The 24,712-nt window shown below is 37.8% G+C and overlaps 2 protein-coding genes across 5 annotated transcripts in view; both read right to left on the bottom strand.

Annotated features, from left to right (window-relative positions):
- Positions 1-3,525, bottom strand: part of NCAPG2 (non-SMC condensin II complex subunit G2) — a 42,944-nt gene extending 39,419 nt beyond the window's left edge. Inside the window, exons 1-2 of the mRNA XM_005528536.3 lie at positions 3,321-3,525; positions 2,507-2,601 (exon numbers count right to left, since the gene is read on the bottom strand). Of these exons, the coding sequence (XP_005528593.2) occupies positions 2,507-2,581 (75 nt within the window). The 5' untranslated portion in view covers positions 2,582-2,601; positions 3,321-3,525. The remainder of the gene's footprint in view (positions 1-2,506; positions 2,602-3,320) is intronic.
- A 9,826-nt stretch (positions 3,526-13,351) lies between these two features.
- Positions 13,352-24,712, bottom strand: part of ESYT2 (extended synaptotagmin 2) — an 82,286-nt gene continuing 70,925 nt past the window's right edge. For all 4 annotated transcript variants that reach the window (XM_088053250.1, XM_014257421.2, XM_014257422.2 and 1 more), the window contains 8 exons: positions 24,238-24,324; positions 23,355-23,504; positions 21,950-22,338; positions 19,706-19,804; positions 19,037-19,168; positions 17,603-17,708; positions 16,624-16,673; positions 13,352-16,503 (listed from right to left, as the gene is read on the bottom strand). In XM_088053250.1, coding sequence (XP_087909376.1) covers positions 16,458-16,503; positions 16,624-16,673; positions 17,603-17,708; positions 19,037-19,168; positions 19,706-19,804; positions 21,950-22,338; positions 23,355-23,504; positions 24,238-24,324 — 1,059 coding nt within the window. In that variant the 3' untranslated portion in view covers positions 13,352-16,457. The remainder of the gene's footprint in view (positions 16,504-16,623; positions 16,674-17,602; positions 17,709-19,036; positions 19,169-19,705; positions 19,805-21,949; positions 22,339-23,354; positions 23,505-24,237; positions 24,325-24,712) is intronic.

The following is a 24,712-nucleotide window of genomic DNA, read 5'->3' as shown; positions in this document are numbered from 1 at the left end:
TAACCAAGAGAAAGAACAGATAATTTCTGAGATGTAATTTGTAATACTGAAGTGAAGACTTAGTGGATCAAAACCACTTCAGAGGAAAGAGAATGTCCACCATCTTGAAATAAATATATTTTTACTCTGCAGATACACTGCAAGGCATCAAAAAGAAAAAAGTTGAAAGTAAAAACAGAAAGGAATGAAAGAAGTGGCAATAAGTATTAGAAAGTTCCCAGAAGGGTATGAGAAGAAAGATCCTGTTACATATTTATAAGAGAACTTCTATTCTATTCTACAACTGAGAACAAATACAATAAACCAAAGGCCTTACAGGGAGTTCTGCAGCCCTGTGCTTCAAACAAACCCGAAAGACAGGATATTAAGATTGTACCATTTTGAACAGAAAGAATGAATTCATAATAAGACCAGAGTTTTTAGATTTTTCTTCAGGATGATATGAGATAGAATTATTCCAAAATCTATGAAGGGAAAGGATGACAGTGAATGACAATCATATCTGTGATTCCTATTTTTCTGTCTAAGAAATTATGTATTTTCTTGAATTGGAATGAGATTTAGTGGAAAAAAATATCAGCACCTCTTGAAGATCTCAATGAACAGCATTACAATATGATGTTTTTAAAATATTACAAAGGAAAAAATGAAAAGCCCATGAGAAACCTTGAAGGAAAATTAGCAAAGCCCTGGAATTTTAGAAAGCACTGATCAATCTAAACATTGAGAGTGCAGAAAAGAAAAAATTCAAGGACGAAGTAAAATGGGGGTTGGGGCATGTGTAGAAAACAGACTTGGAAAGAAGCAGTGATGCTAAAAACAGAAATTTCAAGAGAATTTAAAAGGCAAATTCTAAGGCTAGAGCACCAACTAAGTAGCAAATATAATGCTTTTATGACGATTTATTTAACTACAGCCTCCTCCACAAAAACAGCCAAGAATTTTTCAAGGGAGATCCAAAAAAGAGGATCCTCATACTAAGACAAGACATGGTCACACATCCTCCATCGCTGAAGGTTTCAAGAGGAAATTAATAAAATAACTTGAGTCTCTTGGACAGTCAAAAAGTCATGTGGATATTCATAGTCCCTTACACTACAACAGCATGAAGACAATTTTTTCAATATACTCATCATAGCTGGTGACATAAAGTTTCCAGAGATATTGGCAACAGCTAAAAACTGTTGCAAGAGAAATCCTGTGAATTTGTGATGAAAAATAAAAGGTTGAAAACCCTCCCTATTTTTAATCCAAATTGCCCATGGCAGATTAAAATAAATTACTGAATACAGATGGCAGAATCAACACAACCAAATCAATTGAAAAGGAAACACTGCAAGTGAAAACTCAAGTGAATAGTTTTTCGCTGAAGTGTTTAGATTTAGGGAAAAACAGGAAGGAGACTTAAAGCAGAGGCAATCTGGTAATAAAGTTGTCATATATAACTACAGACAGGCACACAAATGAAAGAAATAGCAAATTTCTTGGGGAAAGATTCAAGGATGTTTGGAAGACAAACTTTGTAAGCTTATTATATAGAACATGACTGCGAGTTTAGTATAGTTGCTACATTAAATCAGTTCATGCCTCTGTGTGCATAGAGGTCAACAGATCCACTTTATCCTGATACAGGTACTACTAGGAAAATACCCATTAGAAAGCTTAAGAAACTAACTTGACAATACCATTTACGGCAGCAAGCAAAAAGACACTTAGAAGAACTCAGGTATATCTTAAAAATAGACAGAATGAAGCTGAGTGGAAAACACCTCAATGCAAATTATTATTTCTCATTATTATGCAATATATACACATTGTGAAAACGAGATTTTAATAGCAGATTTCAGGGGATTTGTTTTGTTGTTCCTCCTTGTTCTCTCTGCACTTCATTTAGAGAGAGTAATCTACCCACCCCTTCTCTAAAGCATTCAGAGATAGAAAGAACAATTCAAGTAAAATCAAACAATCACCAAAGAACAAGTGGACAGCCAAAACTATCAAATGAATTAACAAATACTAGTGAAACACAATTCTGCTACGTTTGTACATTAACTCACATTCATTATATACCAGTAAACTCTTTGATAGATTGAAATTTAAAAATGTAATACTTCAGCAACATTAAATTAGTAGGTTTTTTTAATTACCACAGTACTAGTAATTTATTTCTTAAAAACAGTATGTGGAACAATCACATATAAAAATATAATAAATATTATATAATATTATAAGAATAAATAAATTATCATGTAAATAAATATTATATAGTATTAATAATATAACATATTATATATATTATATTATTATAAATATTCATATTTCAGATTTCACAGCTTTTTCAGCCTATGTTCCTTCAAGTGCCATTTGAACTTATTTTCAATAGTAATTATTCCCACACATCTGCAAGTACCAGAAAAATAGTTTCTGTCCCTTTGTCACATGATTTCTGCACCTGTAACAGACTTTTGACTCCAGAATTGAAGTATGTATACACTGTCTCACTTACAGGATTCTGAGTGTAACGCAGGAAGTCTTCAATGAACTCTTTAGACACAACCCGCAAAAATGCTTTGCATTTCATCCTGGAATTGGCCTTCCCTACTTTATAAACAAAGCATAAAATTAGAGAAGGTACTGTATATCAAAACAAGATCATTTTGGTCTCAATTGTAGTCATATATCAGTTATATACATAGCATTTATATATATGTATGTCATATATTACAGTAGTTATACACTTATTACATAGGTAAAGTAGTTTTCCCCTCCAACATATTTTAGTTATCTGAATCAGCATTTAGATTCACAACATCACTAGGCTGCAGGGCTTGCTTTCTTTTTAGGGTTTTTTTGTTGTTTTGTTTTTGGGTTTTTTGTTTGGGTTTTTGTGTGGTCTTTTCTTTTTTGGTAAATAAGTCTTAGAGTAAATTTTTAATGGATATTTTGATTTTAAAAAAAACACAATGGATTCTCCAGCACACACCCACTATTTAAGCCGGTCATCATTCCCAACAGTATTTATATGTATCAGAAGCACAGAGGGGTAGTAAAATGGTCTCTTTTTTCGACTGTCAAGTGAAAAGCATAGGAAATGGGCAAGGCCACCAAGAGCCTTATTTGCTCACGTAAACATTCCCTCCATCCTAAGTGTCTCCTGACGTGCTTTTCCAGTTGGGAAAGTGACTTACATATATTTAGAGTGGGTGAAGCCACACCACAGAGCAGGGCAAGGGCCGCTCCTGGGCCCCGTCCCGAGTCACCGGGGGGCTCCCGCCAGGCCCCGGCAGAGGAGGCAGCGGGAAGCCGGACGAGCCGCTTACCTCGGGCTCCCTCAGAGCGGCCGAACCCTCATGGACCCGCGGAATGCGATTCCAACACCGCGGCGCCGCCCCAGCGGAGCGGAACGAAGCCGGCGGACACGCGTGTTGAAGATCGCACGGCAGCACCGCCGGAGGAGACACCGGCCCCGGGAGCCACTCGGAGGCGACACCCGTGGACAGTCCGGGACACCCGGAGACAGCCCGAGACACCCCCAGCCCGCTCCCTCCCTCACCCGCCACTTTTCGAATCCTCCCGCGGCTGACGTTGAGCGCGCGCCGCGGAACTCCCGCCACGTCTCGCGAGAGCCCGGCCACCGCCCCCGCCCCTTCCCGCGCGTGGCACGGCTGAGGGCGGGGTCGGAAAAAGGCGGTGCTGGTAAGGCGCCCGGGCCCGGGTTTCGCGTTCAAAACTCGGGGAACCAGAGACAGCTAGGCTGGAAGAAGCTTCCCAGGTCATCGAGTCCAACCTATGACCAAACATCACCAGGTCAGCGAGACCATGGTACTGAGTGCCACGTCCAGTCTTTCCTAAACACTTCTTGGTACCGTGACTCCACCACCTCCCTGGGCAGCCCGTTTCAGTCACCCTTTCTGTGAAGAAATTTCTCCTGATGTTCGAACCTCGTCTGGCGCAGCTTGAGGCTGTTCTGGCGCAGCTTGTCCTGTTGTCCTGGCTACTTGGGAGAAGAATCCGACTCCCAGCTGGCTACACGCTCCTTTCAGGGAGCCGTAGAGAGCGATAAGGTCCCTCCTGGGCCTCCTCTTTTCGAGGCTGACCCCCCCGCCCCGGTTCCCCAGCCACTGCCTGTAGGATTTGTGCCCCATCCCCTTTTCCGGCCCCATCGCTGAGCAGCGCCTGTGCCCGCAGCGCCCGGCCCGGCCCCGGCAGCGGGGCTGCGCTGCTCCCGGCAGCTTCGGAGCTGAAAGGCTCCTTCCTCCGCTGCTTTCTGAGACAGGCTGGCTGGACACGCGGCTTGTCCCGGGGGAACATCCCATCAGTTACCGAAAGGCAGCTGCCGTGGTTCAAACCCACCGCCCCGCTCACTGTTCCCTTTCTTTACCTACCTGCACTGTCAGTGTTTCCAAATGGGGGTAAGATAAGACATGCTCAGTTAAATTCATGTTCATGCTTAAGAAACAGTGTTCCTTCTTCCATGGATCTCTAGTAACGTGGACTAACTGCTTTTATAAAAACATCACTGTGAAAAACAAACTTGACTCTTTAATTTTTTTTAAAGTTTAATAAGGGATAAAAGGGACAAAATCCAGCGCTGGGGTGCTTGGCTATCTGCCAAAAGCACACCCTTAGCTTGAAACAATATTTTTTATATCCTGTTACATTAACTAGGGGTGACATGCATATTTATAAGAGCCTATATATATTCAAACATTCCTTTGAGTTTAGATGTTCTTTTGCTTAGTTTTAACCTTTGACTTGTCTTCATGCCATCTTGTAGATTAAATTTATATGTTTTATTTCTTCTCGTGGTTCTGTCCTGTTGTTTTTACACTCTGATAACGAGGAGTTAGTAAATTGGGTTCTGGTTTTTGTCACTGTTATCACTCAGTCTACAAACGTGACAAACTACTTAATTATCTTACACTAGTCTCTGAGTTAGTTACATAAAAGCATTTTAACATCACATAGTCCATTTTAATATTACGCTACGGCCTAAGACATAATACATTTATCAAATTACTATTTATAGAAGCTATATGGTGCATATATAAACTCACATATTATACTATCCTAAAAAGCAGTTAAAAGAAAATACAAATTGTACCATATCAACATCTTTGTGGTTAATAATAATATGCTAAAGCTAATACATAAATTGAAAGCCAATACTATATTGCCATTTATAACATCATGCATTTGATTTCACTGGTGGCTTTTTTCTCCAATAATGTTATTGATGCTCTTGCTGACAGCTGTGCTTTTACTCACAGTCCTGGTAAACAATATGAGTACTTTGCACTCTTCATCCAAAGCAATCAAGAGTTAAACAGCCTGTATGCCTGAATGTGTAGGAGACTATGTAAGGCAGATGATAAGAGTTTGGATAACTAAGGATTTTTTTTATTATATCAAGAAATTATGTCTTCTGTTTCTTCTTTGCAGTGTTTGGAAATAGAGTCAGATCTTGAATTCTGTAATATTCCTCATTCCATTTGTTTGAGCTCTTCTGCAAACCAAAACCAGTAAAAATGTCTTGTTAAGGGCTTAATTTATATCTTTCCCTTTGGCATTTTCAGTAGCATTTCTCAGCTGGCTGTTCAGAAGAGAGAGGTGCATAACTGAAGTAATTCACTTTCAGTCTGTAGAAGCAGTACAGCATGTGCTGGTTTACTGTGCAGACAAACAGAAAACCAACTATAAGTTCTATAGAAATTTTCACATCTGGTTAGATTTTTCAGGATTGTAATTTTAAAAAATATGATGTAATTCAGATTTTATTTAGTATTAAATGTAAAAATTCACTCATTTAAAAGTAGCATTTACATCTTCTGCTGTTTTATTTTTTAACATATAACCTTCCCTAATGGCCCTGCCTTTCACAGTTTCAGTTTATATTAAAAATTAAGATCTTTTCATTTTCTGCCACATTTATTTGATATAAGAATCCAGTTTGTTTCAGATGCTGTACACCTGACTATTTCCCAAGTTAGATATTCAACTAAGTGCAAGGAGTCTGTGAAACAGTTTGCTTGGAGTAAGTTGCGTGAGCAATCAGCATACCTGGAGAATTGTAAAAACAAATAAAGAAGTATACCACCTGCCATTTATACATTGTGTTAATGTATATTATATATACATACAATATATGTCTGCCTATATTAAATTTTCTGCATATATTAAAAATCTTTGCCATTTTAGATCCAAACTGATGGATTTATTTATCATGACTCACGTAGACTGAATATTTCATTAATACCTTGATTAGTCTTTTAATTAGATGCTACATTAGTCACCTGGTTACTGTTTATTTAGTTGGGCACGTATCCATTTAGCAAACAAACTAAAACATATTTTAGCTTTTAATTTCTGTTGCATAGCAACCACAGAATCTTTTTTTTTCATAGTATTGAAACTAGAAGTTGATACAGATAATGACAAGCTGAATAACACCAAGTGATTCATTTTAAAGGACCACATAGAGAAACAAGAGAGGCAGAATAATTTTTTCTAGGTTTTTTCAAGAACTGAGCATGAACTGCAAGCCAGTAATAAACCTACAATTCTATTTTCAGTTTCTCTAATATTCTCCCTTTCAAGAGGACCAAATTACATGCCTCTCTTTGACATATCTGTTCATCTGTTCAAAATAATCTATACCCTGTGATAATAATCTAATATTTATTATCATTTTCCTGTCAAGTTACGGTAAAAATGAAAAATGGGCCTTTCGCACATGGTTGCTGAGCAACAGCAAATAAAGATTTGCTTTTGTGCTACTGATTCATGAACCAGTCTTTATTCTTGTTGGTGGCCTGCATTAGAGATCTCGGTTACAGATGGCTCACACCAGAATATTGTTGTTTGGGCTAGAGCAAGCATTCCATTTCAACCTCTAAGAGTCAACAATATAAATAAAAAATAAACAAGTAGCTCTCTGAATGTCAGATGCTTTCTTGACAATATTTTCTTATATTTACAATGTTATTTTGTAGATAATAGTTTCTTATGAGATTATTTCACTCGTTATTTACTACCATGTTGCAGTTGTAACTTCTATTTCTTTTTCTTTGAATATGTAATAAAATTTGTTATAGTTAATACAGTATGAACAAAATCTGCTCATCCTCTGAGGCAGGCTGTTAATAATTTACATGCATGCATTTCCCTTGATTTTTTTTTGATCTTCACATACTTTGATAAATAATCCGAACAGCATGGGAGAGAGATGAAGTTTCACACTATTCCACTTCTCCAGATCTCCCCTTGCCTGAAGGTAATCCTGCCAATCATACCATCCTTTATTCAGAGGCAACTGTCACTTCTCAATGCTGGTGTGATTAGACCGTGAAAAGGCTTATTTCCCTTAAATTATTAATATTAACATGAATCAATTTTAGAGTTTAAGAGATTAAGTAGGAAAAAAAAAATGACTGCAGAAGAAAAAAAAATTATCCTTGTTAACTCACACAAAAATAAGGAAATAAAATGTGCAGAGGGAATGCAAAAGCTGTTCGGGAGAGCCACTCCCTGGAGTCGCTGCCGACGGTACCGAAGTCCTGAAGTGCCGCCCGGCGGGAGCTCCCCGCTACTGCCGGGGTCTGCAGGGATCCACACCCTGCTCAATTTAAGCTGGGAAAACACAGTAAATTCATTTTCTTTGCTTTGTTATGACAAAATACTTAGTTATTATATCATGAAGAGGGCTGGAGCACCTCTCCCATGGAGACAGGGTGAGAGAGCAGAGGGTGTTCAGCCTGGAGCACTGAAGGCTCTGGAGAAACTTTAGAGCATCTTGCAGTGCCTAAAGGTTTTACAAGGAGAGGGAATTTTTGTAAGAGCATGGAGAGATAGGACAAGGAGAATGGTTTTAAACTGACAGAGGGCCGTTTTAGATTAAATACTGAGAAGAAAATCTTTATTGTGAGGGTGGTGAGACGCTGACAGAGACTGTTTGGAGAAGCTGTGGATGTCCCATCCCTGGAAGTGTGCAAGGCAAGGTTGGTTGGGGCTTTGAGAAACCTGGTCTAGTAGAAGGTGCCCCTGGACATGGCAGGGGTATTGGAAATAGATGATGTTTAGAGTCTCTTCCAACTCAAACCGTTCCGTGGGCCTATAATTATTATTTCCTGTATTATTATGCCCTTACTGTTATCACTTGTTCCTTTTAAGCAGTGTTGCAAGTCATTATAATTTTTCTTTGCTCCCTATTAGTACCATGAAAATGGAAAGATTTCTGAAATGTTATAAGATGCTCACAAAAAGAAATTACAATGGCAGTATTTGCATAGCTGAATCCATCCCACTGTAAAAAAAGGGAGTGTAATTTTTCATTACAACTAAAGCAAACATTTTCTAGTATAAAGTCACTGTCATCTCCCAGAATGTTATGTATCATTGAGTAAATTTATAATACTAGTTTGTCAGTTAATTTCAGATATAAAACACTCCAATTACAAATGCCATGTCTGTATTACTTTAACCCCATTAAATTACATTCTGATAGAGATTTACTGCTCTTACAAGTGTCCTGCCTCCTTGAAGCTCTCATTCTATTTTAGTCTTTAAGAGAAGAAATGCTTCTAAGGTACGAAATCACTGTTATTATTAATTTTAGAAGTGCTCTTAGAGGTTTCATTGTGATAGACATGCATCATTTAGATATGACACCATCTCTCTTCCATCTGTCTAGTACAAAATATTAAAATACTGTACAAATATCAGAATGGACATGATTTGCTCATCCATATTAGTTTATACATCTATGAACACACACAAACACACAACAAACTACTTTACATTGCTTGGACATTATCCCAGCATTCGTCTCTCACATCTGTGCTCCTTTGTCAGCAAGGGTGTTCCCCATGTCCCTGATCCAGACTAGGAGCCTGATCAAAGCTCATTGGGGTTTTTTACAGACTGCATGTCCTGCTGCCTTCATGCAAAACTGAGAGCAGTGCAGTATCAGCCTGAGAGGAAATGGGGAGTCAGACACCTGTGAGGGCTTCCCTATCCACTAAGTTTAGACATACTTGTCATTTATTCCTGTTCTGGGCATCAAACAGTTTTATCATCACAAGACCTGTGTGTTAGCAAACTTTCTGATCATGTCCTTAAACAAAGGAAAATTGATTCTTACCTTATTTTTTCTAGTGGAATTCATCTGTCTTCCCTTTATCCCTGTGTTTATTGTACTGCTCCATGATGGATTTCATTGTTAGCTATCCCAAGTTTCTAACCACATACTTGAATCAACTAAATACTTAAAGCATAGGGATGTTTCAGATGTGCTGGTTAAGGCCGTTTTCTATGTCCTAAACTGTAATTTCACTTCTGCCTGTTTCTGATTAATTTCAACTTTTTTGCACTTAGTCTCATTAAAGTTGTGTCAGCAACTCAAGGGAGTTCTAGAATCAAATCTAATTTGGTATCTAAGGCATGAAACACCTATGTATGGTAAATTGCGGACAGAAGCATGCAGAATTTCTGGTGAACTGAGAACCTTAATATTCCAGAAGTTCAATGTTTCCTGACATCATCGACCATTTTTTTAATTTCCCTGTGCCTCATGACTAAATACCTCTACAAATCCATTTTGGCAAATGGAATTCCCCATTATGAAACTAAATTCTTTTAGGATCTCTGGTGCCTCAGAGAAAAGGGGAAGAGCAGAGCACGGTGAGGACCATACCTGTTGTTCACCACTTTTGAGCCAGGGTGACTTGAGGCTGCACTTCCAAACATGCTTCTCATCCAGACCACTTCCTTATTGTACCAGAAACGAAGTGCACAGGCATCAGCAAAAAAGGATTCTGAGAATAGGGTCTGCACTACCATCTAGTGGAATATAACAGTACCTTCAGAAATAAACATTGAGCACTAATGACTATACACAGAAAAGCTTTAATGTCTCAAAGTGCAAAACAAGATATGCAAAACTAAATATTTTTAATTAAAAAAAATAGAAATTGAGAATTTTTTATGTTTCAAATAATCTGAACTTGAAAAAACATATTGAATAAAAAAATATGGCATAGAACAAAGTTGCCTAAAACTAAGATTGAAATTTGTCATTAAGCTAATCTTAGTATTTTAAACTTTAGATTCCAACTTATTTTACATGATTTTTTTTTAATGATTTACCAAATAAAGAACCACCAGTGCTACCAATGCCATTCATGAGTCATGAATGTCCATTTCCATTAACCAACTTTTACCCTTTATTTCATTGTCATCACCTGGATAAATGACAAGTCTAGTGACAATCCAAGTCCTTTGTTTGGATGCTGTTGTCAATTCATCAGATGTATCCAGTGGGACTCTGAGCTGAAAGTTACAACAGAACTGCCATTCAGCAGCTATCATAGTTAATTGAGCTCAGAGAATTTCATGATTCATGCAAAACTAGATAAACTTTCCTATAAGTTGTAGGTGGAAAACATTGCAACACAGTAACTGCAACTTAATCCAAGAGACAGCAACAACAATCATGCAAAATACATCAGGGGTTTCAGCCCATCAATATTTGTTCCATAGGAAGTCTGCATGAAACTGTCTTGCAAAACATTCTCTATTATTAATCATTGTGACATGCTTAGTAAGCTCTAGTTGTCAGGCTCTCAGAATTTGTAGAATAACCCACCAGCTTTCAAATTCAACTAGAATAAAAGATAAAACTTGTTTGAAATTTCATGTTGGAAACAACCTCTCTTAAATGCACCCTTTTTGGGTTTAGGGATCTTGTCCCAGATATTGGCCTTTGTTCAGTACCTACAATTACCATTTTGCTAGAATTATCTATGTTACAACTCAAGTTCTGTGCACATGTTAATATTTAATGTTTAATTCCTACCAATTTTTGCGGACTCAGCAAAGCTTGCAGCTTCCAGCTGTGTGACTCCTTGTTTCTGCCCAGCTGGAGTAGCTACATGTCCATCCCTGAGAGCTTGGGCTCAGGAAGAAAAATGCCCAGGAAGACCTACAGCACAGGCCAGAAGCACACAGAGCTCCAGCACATTTCCTGAGCTTACCTTAATGTTTAAAAAAAATATACTTGAGAGCCATAGAATTGAGGCTGGAAGAGACCTCACCAGATCATCTAGTGCAACACCTGCAGAAAGGAGCTACTTTGCTTAAATAATTAATAAATAAAATTGATCATAAATTAGTTCCTTACCACACAGCTGGGTGCAGGGACATCACAACTTGTGTCATTTCTTGCACAGAGGTGCTTGGTGCCCAGCTCTGAGGGTTGGGTTACCTGGTCCTGCAGGAATGGCCCACGTGTCTCCAGGCCACAAACCACCCCAGGCTGGAACCAGCCCTTCCACTGCCTGGGTGAAAGGCTGGAATCTTGCCTTGCTTCCGGCTTGGACATGTTTCTATGTGGATCTTAAAGGGAAGAATGATCATTATTAGGCCTTAATTCCCTTGCTATAAAGTTTACAGCTACTAAGGACTCAAAGATTAACACGAAAGACAGGTTGGCTTCATTTTAGTGGTGTCTGCGAAAACAGAGATGCAGGACCTTGCTCAAATTGGATTCCACTGCAGATGACTGGCAAGCAATATTCCCTGCAGTCAGTGAGAAAAGAGAGTATCACCTCTATCCCATGAATACAAATTAGAGAACTTGCCTCCCAGCTGCCATCTACTCTGGCAGCTAAATTTACTGTGTAACACTGAAAGAAATACAAGTGGATTTTTGCATTTCTCATAAAACATATTTCAGAAGGTGCCTGAGAATATTGTTGAGAGCCTGACTTCCTTAGAAACCAGTAGGAAAGCACACAACAATTGGACTGTTTAGAATATACAAAATCACCATTTGCGATTAAATAACCTGACTGCTTCAGTAGCCAGCTACAACCACAAATGGGTCCAGGATAATCTGCAGTTTTGGTTCTTTCTACTAAAGGTACCATCCAACATTCAGAGTTTCTTTTGGGGAGAATATAAACAATTAAACTGATTAAAAGAGGTACTTAATAGGAAACAAATTTTGTATTCAGCTCTTAGCTGAGAAAATACTGAAAATAGCCACATTGGTAACTTTATCAGCAAACACTGCTCCTGGGTGGAGAGTGGATGAACTAAAAGCCCAAACCAGTTTAAACAGTACAGCAAATACAAAGAATCTTAGGCTGGGGTGAGCCCATCAAATTAATACCAAATTAAAAGCCATCTGCAGGAATGTCTTGCAGAGTTATTTCTGCCTTCTACTAAGATCTGTGAATACACAGGCAGTGCTGATCCAGGTACCACCTGTCTTGCAGGACCAAACGGAACGTTTGATCTTGACCCAAGTCAGGAAAATGCTGACATGTGATCAGTACTGGCACTGCCAGGGAGCGTGCAATCCAGGACCACCTTGCCATGGGGGAAATGTGGAGACAGCCATGCTTGGCTTCAGGTGCCTTCCCACTGATTAGCAGATGCTTTTTATTCTACTAAAAAAGGGATGTATCTCCTCTAAGGAAAAGAAACCCCAAACCAAAATGGAACATAATTTTGTAGTTAGTAACGTCAAAGATTATCCAGTGGGGCCCATTCTAAATGGGATAGTGACTGGTTGATGAAGTTTTGCAGCTTTTATTTATGGTTGATGAAAACTGACTGAATATTATGAATTCAGACAAGATGTAGCTGTTTATGGGAAGAGGTATAATTAATTACAGAATTATAACTAATTATAAATTAATATTTAACGCAAAGAGCAGAATTTCTAAGACAGTTTCTCTGGAATGGATAGAGGATACAACACCCCTTTTCTTATTTATGCAGTACATCATTATATTTTCCATCAATATTTGCCTTACCAAGCAAAAGAAAGAATAGGAAAGAATGCTGCAGGTAGAAATCTGCTGATTCTAAATCTAAGGCAATTAAATACAGGTCTAGGTCCTCTTAAAAGCGTAATTATTGGCAATTAATTAATAAGGGCTAGAATTATGACAATTTGTGTGTGCAACTGATCAATTTAAGAGAAAAAAATTATATAAGAAAAATTATTTAAGAAATTTAAGAGAAAAAAAAAAAATGAGACACTGAATTTGAACAAAGGACCTACTAATTCTTATGTGTGGATCTGTTGCAGAGTAACAAGCACAGAAATCCCCATAAAGTATCCTGCACTTCTCACACCACTTTCTCTCATGCAAGATCTGAAAATCTGCCTACAGACATTATAGCAAGGCTCCCTGGGTTACAAGAGGCTGGATACAGAACTATTTTAAAGATTTACTTCATTGTATTATTAGTTAGAACAGGGATTATCAGTTAGATTATCAGTTAGAACAGAACGTAAGAGAGGAGGTGTGTGTGTGTAGAGGGAAACAACAAACACACTGACTTCCATATGAACCATTTATTGAATAAATACATGCATCATAATGTAGAATTACATGAGCAAAAAAGGCAATCTGTACAAAATTGATTACCCTTTGTTCTCATTTTAACTCTCACCATTTGCTGCAGCTCTGATAAAGGATTCAAGACAGAAAATTAAAACTCTTTTAGTCCACCTCCAAGTGATATGCATGCTGATTTGAGTTCGAGTTATACCACTGCTATAATTAGGAAAGCTGGTTTTCTTGTCAGTGAAGCAGAGTAATTCTAAAAACAGTTTCAATAGTACAGAACATGTGTTGGTACATACAGGTAACAAAGCTTATTTTTAACCATTTCTTAAACATCTTCGTATGTTCATATTTTAAGGCACAGAATAAACAAGAACTACATGAAAAGCTGTCAGTTGATATTGAATAAATGACTTGATAATGAGGGGCAATTTTTGCCCAAAGGCAAAACTGTCCTTCCTACTTCCATATAAATGGAACAACTGGAATTTGGTAATACAAAAGTTGCATCCACTATCCAAAGAATCGATCTCATCTAGGCACTCACAGTCTGATCCAAATTCACTCAGGAGAATGTTTCTGAAGATCTGGCATCCAGAACTGTTTATAGACTATGGGAATTCTAGTTGCTGAATTGCAATGACAGTTCAATCTCTTTATTTCAGATTCCTAAATGGAAAATGGGATCTCTAAGAACCAATCCCTAATTTTAGGTAGTGAGCTAACCTGCCCTATATTCTTTATTCGATTACTCACTTTGTGCTATCCTTTCACATTTGCCTGAACACGGCATTATTTTCCCCCTTGAAACTTTAAAAGACAGAATTCTTTTTTGTTCCAAGTGCAGTTTTCTGTCCCCAGACTGCACTTAAGACTTGAAACACTGAATCAGTTTAACACACTATTTGTTTGCTGCAGATCAAACTGTGCAGTCACTGGCCGTGATGTAGAGCAAAAATCCTTCCACCTCAGACTGAACCAAGGCAAAAGATAATTATGTTGAACGGCTACTCTTAGACCTCATTTATTCAGATTAGCATTTGGTTTCTGCATTTTCATTGCATTAAGAACAATTCTCTGTCTTTCCATTCTTAACATCTTAATGGAGAATTAGCAAAGAAAGTATGTATTTCATAATATATTTTATATGGATAGATGAGTGAATATACAGCTACTCATACATTTCAATATACAGTGAAGCCTTCAAATGGAAATATTTTCTTACAAAGAATCTCTGTTTCCCAGCCCAGTACCAGCAGTTACAGTACAATTTACAATGCATAACTGTTTGATTAAATTGTCTTGTATAAAACGTGGCAATGAGAAGGCTATCACTGTATAGAGGTGTATGGTGCAGGTCACACATATCCATAACAGATGGTCATGTTAAACTGAATTGAGACAAACTTAAATTTTTAGACTTGAAAAAGACAAAAAGCTACATCTATGGTAGGCACTTTGGTACATCTAGTAATGTAGACAAATTCTACACCTAGAGTTAAGGTTCTGTCAGTAGTCTTACAATAAAGCTAATTTCAGGAGCTTATCATTCTACTTTAGAATTCTTTCTTGGCTGAGACATCATTCTAGAATCTTATCTAAATAATATACTTTGTCTAATTGCATACTTCTCCAAGGATGAGGACACTGGCTCTACAAAAGCTAAGCTGTTTGGATTCTTAATGCACAATTTTCTAACAGTCTGAAAAAAACTGACCAGAAAAAGAAAAATCAATTCTTAATATAAAAAAAAATTCCCATAATTCATAAAATTAGAGTTAGGAGCTCAGCTGTTGGGGCTGATACTCTCTCTTCAGATCCTGCCTGCTTGGATCAGTTTGTGCTAATGGTGTCCCTGCTGCCTCCTGCCCAGCCCACGGCAATGCTTCAGGACAAGGACAGCATTGCTCAGAAACCTGCGTGGACAGCTGAAGTACATTTTGTTCATGCACCAAACATACTAAATAGCAATGAAGCAACTGTCAAAGACAGTCAGTTTCATTTCAGTTTCCCACTTTTTTACCTACTGATGTTCATTTGAGGATTACAGAAGGTATCGCATAACATACTATTTTAGCACAGTACTGTATAATAAAAATAACATATGTCTTGTACATATGCCTACTATATGAACTTAACTTGCAAGCTGATTTGTCTACTTATGAATCAGTGAAATATCACGGTAAGGACAGTTTAAAGTGGTTAGACATCTTCTGTATAATACAGAAAAATCCATGTCCTCATACCTTCAAAAGGTCACATGTCTAGTACTCCAGATTACAGGAATAAATAACTAAATCCAACTGAACCTGTATAATAAAACTGTACTGTTTGTCATGTTTACTCCATTAAAGGAAAACTCAGATGTAGAAACTGTGATTTGTGGACCTCATCCTCTATTTATACAATATTTATATAACTCTCATTTTTATTTATAATATTCTATAGCATGATTTCCCAATAATACATTTATATATAAATATTAAAATGTCAATGTTTTATACATTTTAAGCTAGCCCCATTGGGCCAGAAACACAATAAAGTAAAAATGTTTTTCTGCAGTTTCTTTCTGTAGAGTATCACAAAATGATTAAGACCATTGTGCTGCAAAGACAAAAAGAGATTGATCTGAAGAAATTAACATGCATTTAGAAGAAAATATCTGTATCCTTTATCTAATTTTGTTCTGAATTCAAACCAGCATGAAAGAATTATAAAAAAATAGTATATATTTACATGGTACAGTATACCTTGGTGAGATATAAAACAAGGCAGGAAAACAGCAGAACATGTTCTTTCCACTTTCTAATAGGTACAGCTGTCATAAAGATCAATTTAAACACAAAGGGTTACTTTACTGTACTATTGCACATTACAGTAATACACAGAACTGTTTAGCAAAATAAAATACAAAGTTTAACAATGAGGAAGGCTATGACCACATAAAATGAATAAGTGTTATAAAATTATTGGGGATGTGTCTAAGAACTACATCAGTAAAGCTATAAAAATAATATTGGTACATCTTTGAAAACAACGCTTTAAAAATATATAAAGGTTGGCAAAATTATGTGTGAGGAATTCCTGGTGTCCATGGGCCTAACTTGCACCATGTGGCCTTGTACCATCTTCTGTCAAATCATACCTGAAAAAGAAAAATCCAAAGGATTGGTTTTTAACATTTAGCATGTGTTATTAAAACTATTTTAACACAGTAGTTGTTAGTATGGAGTATTATTGTTAATAAAGGAAATGTTATACTTACCACTGGGTCCAGCCTTTAGCAAGTTCTTCAGATGCCAGAGGTATTAGTAACTGTGGAAAGTTAAATTATCAATCAATGCACTGTGTGTGCCTTTCATTCTAGTTCTATTAAAGATCAAATCTGATAATCCTCTAGTGTAAGCAATCCTTACAATGTAAGCAATGCCATTGGTAAATGATGTATTTTACATCCTTGTCATCACAGCTCTCTGCTATCTGCCTAAAGTTTCAAGTTGCTGTTTTTGACCTTAAAATCCACACCCTTCAGTGTTACAGTCCCAAAACAAGTCACAGCATGACAGGGGCAATCAGCAGATGCATTCCTACTAAACAGCCTTCCGGATGAACAGGAAAATTGAGGACACTGTTCACCATGAACTGACCATGATCCTGTATCTCTCATCCTCTTCACAGAGCTCAAATATGGCAATCTGAAAGGGTGCAGAAAGTTACTATTCCTTTTCCATGCTCCAAATCATGCGTGTAGCAAATCAGATGACTTTATGTGTGCCCATAGAACACTGAAGTTACAAACAACACAGCTGGTGTTGGCACTGGGAATGTCTCCAGTAGCAGCTCTTTTTCATAGATTTTACAAACTGGGAATTTAACTACTTGTGTGGTTTCCTAAGTACTTGTTTGTCTTCCCAGTTTTGTCTGAACATTTTCTGAAATATTGCCTGGTTTCTACTGGTTCTTTCCTTTCTCTGACAGCATCATTAGTAAGTCTGACAAGCACATTCCTTCTGTTACTGTGAACTTGCCACTCTCGAGAAGAGACTACTGCCTCTTCTTTCTTAAGTCTGGCTCTGCAGTTTTTCCCTTTGCTTACTGAAGCCTGACATCTAAAGCACCTATAATTTTTGAAAGCTTCATACCTGAATCAAGTGCTTCAATCAACACTAACTCATATGTCAAGAGGATTGTTGTTTTATATAATAACAAGCTGTATTAACAAAATTTGCTTATTGTCAACTTACTTTGCCAAGCAGCCCTTTATCTTTGGACAAGAATCCACCACTGTTCTTCACTGCTACATCTAGTGTTCTTCTCTGTACTTCAGGCAGGGAAACACTGAAATCAAACCTGACAGACAAAGAGATGCTTTAGAGGGAATTCTGTACCAGAGGCACAAGATCAGTTCTTATAGCTAAACAGCCACTCAAACCAAAATGAAACCATCTCCCTCCCTAAATTAAAAATTGAGGTCTGAGACAAATCCCAATGCTTTGCCTAAGATTTTTCAAGAAAACTGAGATCAATTTCAACATCAAATGTTTGCAACTTCTGTTACCTTTGACATCTAGAGGCCACTGGTAAAACAAAACAAAGACATGAACAAGACAAAAGGAGGCAAAGGTCAAGCACTGACTAGAGAAAAGAGAATGTGGAATCCTACTGTACCAACAGCTCAGTATTAGTATTTTCCAAAAGGGAAAGATTGGTCAGCCTTACCAATTATTGGTACTTGATAACCAGAGCTCCTTTTCTTTCCTGCCTGGCTAAAGAAAACTATCAAAGATAGCTCTTTGCTAGAGCTGAAACTTAGACAAAGTCAGGACAAGGTTATACCACAACCTACATCTATTTCTCACTACTGTTCTAAAACAGCTTTATTGCTTTGCAATACATTTTCCTTGGAAAGGCATGGTGAAATAAATCTATTACCTGGAATGAACAGGAGTGAGCTGCACTACCAAGAAAATCTGCTGGAGCCTTTAACTAATGATTTACAGATTTGCCTTGGACAGAAGGGACTGAAGTGGTGTTTTCCCTGCGTTCATTTGCTGTCTGTAGAGAAAGGTCTTTATTGAAAAGTGATGGGTGGGAAAGCAAGGGGCAGAACATGTGAGGGAAACTATTATCAAAAAGATGAGTGCAAGGATAAGGATTTTTATGCAACACAATACTGCACAAGCTGGTACGGCTTCCAACATATGGGCCAGGATATCATCTACAAAGAAATTTCCTGACTCCCTGGATGCTGAGTGCCATTGAGTGCCTGAGCAATATGACCATGCACAGGCACTGGCTGGCAGCATAAGCCAGGCACTCAGCCAGCCAAACTTTCTGGCAGGAAGGGAGAGAAGCAGCACTGGCCAGCTAAAGGCACTTGTGTTCTCACCACCTGCCAGGAGAATGAATCCTGCAGCTGAGCTACCAGCACAAGGGGCATGGAACTGGTGTAGGAAGGCAGGAAAGACAGAAGTGGCTGCTAACAGCAAAAAGGGCTGTAGTGACAACAGGGAATAGAAGGATGGAAGAGCTATTACAGCAGAAGAGAAAGGTATGATCAAGAATAATGGTGACAACCAGGAACTTCAACAGCTCACCCGTCAAAAAGCACAGAAATCTTGATTTAACAGCTTTGTAATTATATAATAAAAAACTAGTACACATAGTTTAGAACCTACATTTGATCAAACACTGGATTTAATGTCTTCTTTGATACATGTGTTTTTCTTCTTCCTGATCGTCTCTTATCAGGCAATAAATACATTCGCACATAGGGATCAGACCCTTCTTCAGAAAATGCTATTAGATTTCTGTGAAAGTGAAAAACAAGGAAAAGCACTTAGAAAATCAAGGAGACCTTGCTGAATCTAAGTGTCTACACTACCATCACTTAATTTAGTACATGAAGTAGTTCCCCTGCACAAAATATGATGTGGAATGATTTGTACAGGATCAGATGACCAGTAAGCAAAGAGCAGAGGTGGGAATGCAATGTTTCCTAAATTCCAATTTGAAGTTTAGATATGGCTTTTTAGAAATTGTGTGTTTTGGTCATTCTGTAAAAAAATCAGCCTGTTAGAAACAGCTTTCAGATACTGCTGATAAAAATCTAAATGTTGTTTTCATTTGAAATCTGACAGAGGCATAATAGACAAATATAAAATCACAGCAGAATCTTCCAGAAAGTTTTTACTAATTCTGAATACAGCTCTGTATATTTTTGTATTTATGCATATGTTGTTTTAAAAATAACAAGGATTAACCAATCCACTTAAGAGTTAAGTCAGGATACAACAAACTTTATAAAGAAATATGCCCAGATATGAAATTATGTATTGTATGCTCACCTGCAGGAATGCACCACCACAATCAGTTTGTTTCTTTGTGAACTGTGACGAATTGTTAGCTGAATCTGTCCTAATGGAGACTGCCCCAGAGTTGTTCCACTGCAGGAAAAAGCAGAACATTATTTAGTTTAGTTTTTAAAACGCACATTAGAAGTAAGATTTAACTGAGCCATTTTCCCAGAAATCATGTATTATCCATTTAACTTCTCTAGACCAATGTGAAAGAAGAAAGCACATGTAAGCATGTGAGCATATCCTCATCAGCTTCTCGTACTTCAGTTCCTTGGCCAACAACTCTGCTCTCCAAAACAGGGCAGGTATTCTTGTCAGTTTAGAGGTCAGCTGCTCCTTAGTACTTCAAAAACCATTATGAGTAATGAACTTGCTTGCCCTAAAATAAGCATCAAAGCAGCATCTAGGAAATTGGAAAGAATAATCATGCTAACTGCAATGAAAATATCAGCCATGGGCCAGTCTTACCTAAGGCCAGAAGCCAATCAGAAGACCAGCTCCTTATTTTCTAAATTCTCTTATCATAGAAATACAGATATTCTTGGGATTAAAATAGTGATAATTTAAATCCACTTGCTGTTGTAAAAGCTCAAATCACAGTATAAACACAATCATTTTACTTTTCTATAGCTTATGTCACCATGAAGGTAAGATTAGAATAAATTTACACTTACAGGTCATGTTTAAATAAAAAGCAAGCACCATGCTTAAGAATTTGTGTTTTACAGAATGGCCAACATGTGCAGTTCCCTCATCTCCATGAAATGCTCATTTTAGTTTGAAATGACTACAAGTATTTTCCATATCACACAGAACAGTATGTGCCATATTTGCCATTTCTCAGCCACCTGAAGGGTATCTTATCTTCAACGGAGAAGAGTGCCTGTTTTGTGAATATCTACTACAAAGTGATTGCTCCGTTAAAATTCTCAAGTCATTCACTTGAAAAAAATAGAATGAAGAGTTAATTTCAGTATTTTCCTAGTTAAGATATTTAAAAAAAAAAAAATCAGAGCACCTAAAAACATGTGATCTGCAATAAAGGACCTCACTACCTGTAGCTTTACATCTTACCAAATAACAAAGTATGACATTTGTATATTACATGAGGAGTAGTATTTTAATCCTTATCACAATTAAACTCTAATTCAGTTTTGGACCAGGAGAGAGACTGACAAAGTCAAGAACAGTTAGCATGTGACTATGAAGATAAATGGGGGTCTGGAGCACATAAGCAAGTGGTGTATTTGTACAAATTGAAGAGAGAGCCAACAGCAAACTCAATTTCAGCCCTTCCACTACTTAAAACAGATATTTTAGAGAAGACCAAGTCAGACTCCTCACAGCTGTACACAGTAAAATAACAACAGGCTAGAGTGAAGCTGCAGCAAGATAAATTTCAATAGAAATAAGAAGGAACATTTTTTAACAGTGGAGTGGTTAAGCACTGGTGTGGCTGAACAGGTTTATGGCATCTCTATCCTTGGAGATGAGCAAAATTTGTTTGGACAAGGCCCAAGAAACCTGATCTAACATTGAAGAAAGATTTGCTTTGTGCAGAGGGATGACCAACCAAAGATTTTGTCCATACTCTGTGACTCAGTTGATTCTATGAACTCTGACAGAAAAAGAGATGAATTGGTTCAATCCCTTGAAAATAAAAAAATAAAATCTACTTAGATTCACAGAGAAGCTTCATGAAGAGGGAATGAGTAGCTTCCAGTCTCCTATTCAGAGAAGGATGGCTGCTCAGCTGTCTGTACTTGGTAAGTATAGCTGCCCACTGAGACAAGTTAAAAAAATTTCAAGAATTTAAGAAAGCATGGCTGCAGCAATCTTCAGTGACTGCACAGTAACTGACTACCCATTTTACATCCTTTATAGTCAAATATCCCTCTGAGTTATTTAAAAAGAGCAACTATTTTCAGCTTAATTTGCTTAATTAATACTAGTAATTCAGGATTCAGTGGTGAAACAGGCATGAACTGTTTCACTGCCATGAAACTACAAAGTGCAGCTATGAAACAAAGTGGGACTTTATCTTCCAGACGATCACAATGGTAAAGAACTTCTAATTGCAGCTTCTGTCTGAGATACCAAGAAGAAGCAGAAAATCCCAATGACTGTACAGTAAAAAACATTTCTGAAATGTGAACTAAGCACTCCTGCTTTGGTGACATCCTTTGTAAATCAGGTGAGATGTGCTGCAAAAGCAAGCAGAGAAGGCCGTACTTCTCAAGCTGCCGGAGCCTCTGGCGCAGCTCCTGCGTGGCAATGGGCAGGGAGATGTCCGAGGCGATGCTGGGCGTGGGCTCCTTCACCGAGAGGTGGCTGGGGGAGTAGGAGAAGTTGGAGGCGTGAAGACTGGAGGAGCTGCGGCAGAGATCTGTTGGCCACTGTGGGCTGGCATTGGGAGGCTGACTTTTATCAGATGTATCAGTCTTTTTATCACTGTCAGTCACTGGGGATGCTGGAACAGGCTTGTTTGGATCAGATGTTGGCGAGACAGGAACCTGAGGCTTAAAAGATGATTTTCTTGCATCTTTGGAAAATGACGGCCTTTTTACTTGGGCTGAGTGTTGATGATCTGGAGATCTTGCCTGCTTTTCAAGGGAAAGGACCTAGATACAGGAAAATACACATAACATTACTATTTTGCAGTATAAGAAACAGGAACCAATTTGCTTCTACAAGAGTACTGGTTGGTCACAAGTTGTAAATTTAAGACATGAAAGCAGAACCAAAAACATTCACCCTTACAATATGAAATGCTTTGCATGACAAAACACCTCCTTCAAGGCAACCACCACCTTCTTCATGGCAACTGCAGTAACTATAAAACAATGTGAAATTCTCCATTCATTAAGAATTATTCTCCTCATTATTCCCTTCCTGTATTCTAAGCACTTCTGCTGTAAGTGCTATTTACTTTGCAGCTTTAACCATCTGGAAAAATAGCCTGTAATTTTTTCTTCTACATCACAATTTTTTCTCATTAATTGCCCTTCCTTTCTCTTTTATAGGTTGCTTTCATTTATTAATGACACGTAAGCAACAAAGTGCTTTAGAAAGAAAAAAATACAGAAGTTTGACAGTGTTTGAAAACATATATGGTACCTTATTAAACCAAGCAATTTAGACAGGTGAAAAAGACAAACCAACTTTCAGGTATGCAAGTTTTGTTTTCAAATCTCCAATATGCTTGAAAGCTGATTTAAATTTTCCAGTACTATGCAGGTCCTTCCTTTCCTTATACACTTTATTTTTTACAACCATCAAAACCTCAGTTCCGTTTCTAGATAGAGGCTATTTCACTGATCTGTAGCCCATTGGCTTCAAAAAGAGATTTGAAGGACTTTGGATTCCAAACATGATTTCCAAACCTAAAATCACAGGGGACCTTGGTTTTGATTAATGCAGGTGACTATTGTTTCATTTTGAGCACTGTACAATTTTCAAATGGAATGTATTTAAATTAGAAGCTATCTCTGTGTACTGATAGCTCTGCACAACCAAGGACACTTGGCAGGTGACATCAAAGGAAATGTACTGTCTTCTTCAAAAGCTGGCAGACCAGGAGTCACCACAGCCCTAAATGTGCCTTCAGATATTTACAATGGGAAAGGTTTTAGAGTACCCTGAGTGCAATCTTCATGTTTATAGTGCTGTTGGGACCAGAGTTGCTCAGGTGGAACCGCTGATGCATAGTTAAATCTTCACTCTCTAGCAACTGGCTTAGAGGCAGCTTGAGGTTTCCCAAGGAACACTGGTGCTGCTCATCCCTCACCTGAAGAAACACAGAAATTAAGTTGCTTTGTATCATATGCTTTGTAAGAATTCAAAGAAGGAAGTTACAATTTTATTTAAAAACAAAAAATACAAACAATATTGAAAGTAGTTTGTTCTTAAACCAAGTTTCCCTGATTTTAAGATTACATTGAAGGAGGTAAAAACAAATATACTCAACACCTCGTTTCTTCAACCTTACCTACTACAGCAAAAGACAGAAAAGTAACCATGACATCTACATCTACCAGACCCTTGATCAAAGTAACTACATGGTTTTCAAACTGTGTGAAAATGAATCCCCACAGCTATCAGAGGAAGAGTGACTAAGACAGTCCTCATTAACACTTCAGTCTCTTAGATCTGTGTAAAGGACATGTCAACAGTGTAAAGGGATACAGTATTTGGATAGAGTGAATACTTCCTTGGTATGAGAGAGGAAAAATTCCTAATTCAAAACTGGTAATACCAAATTACCTTTTGTATTTTTTTTTTTTAACTAGAAAAGACAACCATTAACTGTGTTATTCATATGAGATTCTGGTAGTCTTTATTCCTTTTAGTAGTAAATGGAAATAAACATTTCATTGCCTGGTCTAAAAAAGTACTTTAAGTATCATTTTAATGGTGTTCACATTATATTCAGTCTCATTTCATAAATGTCTTTAATGTGTGAATGTTACTACTGCAACATCTTAGAAAAGAAAGGCATGTAAAGAGAGTGAGACACATACCTCAACTTCAAGATCTTGTCTTTTGGGATTGTGTACAAAGAAGGTAAAGTTTTCCTCCCATACTGGTTCATTGGTCTTGTATCTAATCTGAAGAAAAAAGGAAGTACAAATTATAAAACAGTTTGTCTAATAGAGGTGGTGTCAAGAGATGAGCACATTTTTCATTTTGGTGTTTTATTTGGTGTGTGCAGAGAAGGGCAGCAAGGCTCAGGAAGGGTCTAGAAAACAAGTCTGATGAGGAACAGCTGAGGGAGCTGGGATTGTTTAGTCTCAAGGGGGGACCTTACTGCTCTCTACAACTCTCTGACAGGAAGCTGCCTGAAAGGAGGCTGCAGCCAGGTGGGGCTTGGCCTCTTCTCCCAGGCAACAAGTGACAGGACAAGAGGACACAGTCTTAAACTGCGCCAGGGCAAGTTTCGGCCAGACATTAGGAAAAAACTCTTCACAGAAACAGTGACTGGGCACTGGAATGGGC

The sequence above is a fragment of the Pseudopodoces humilis genome, chromosome 1 (assembly GCF_049639895.1).
Source record: "Pseudopodoces humilis isolate 2021_Gansu_Grassland_sample_001 chromosome 1, ASM4963989v1, whole genome shotgun sequence".
NCBI lineage: Eukaryota > Metazoa > Chordata > Aves > Passeriformes > Paridae > Pseudopodoces > Pseudopodoces humilis.
Note: the sequence above shows the minus strand (reverse complement) of the source record. Positions and strands in the feature narration are given on the sequence as shown.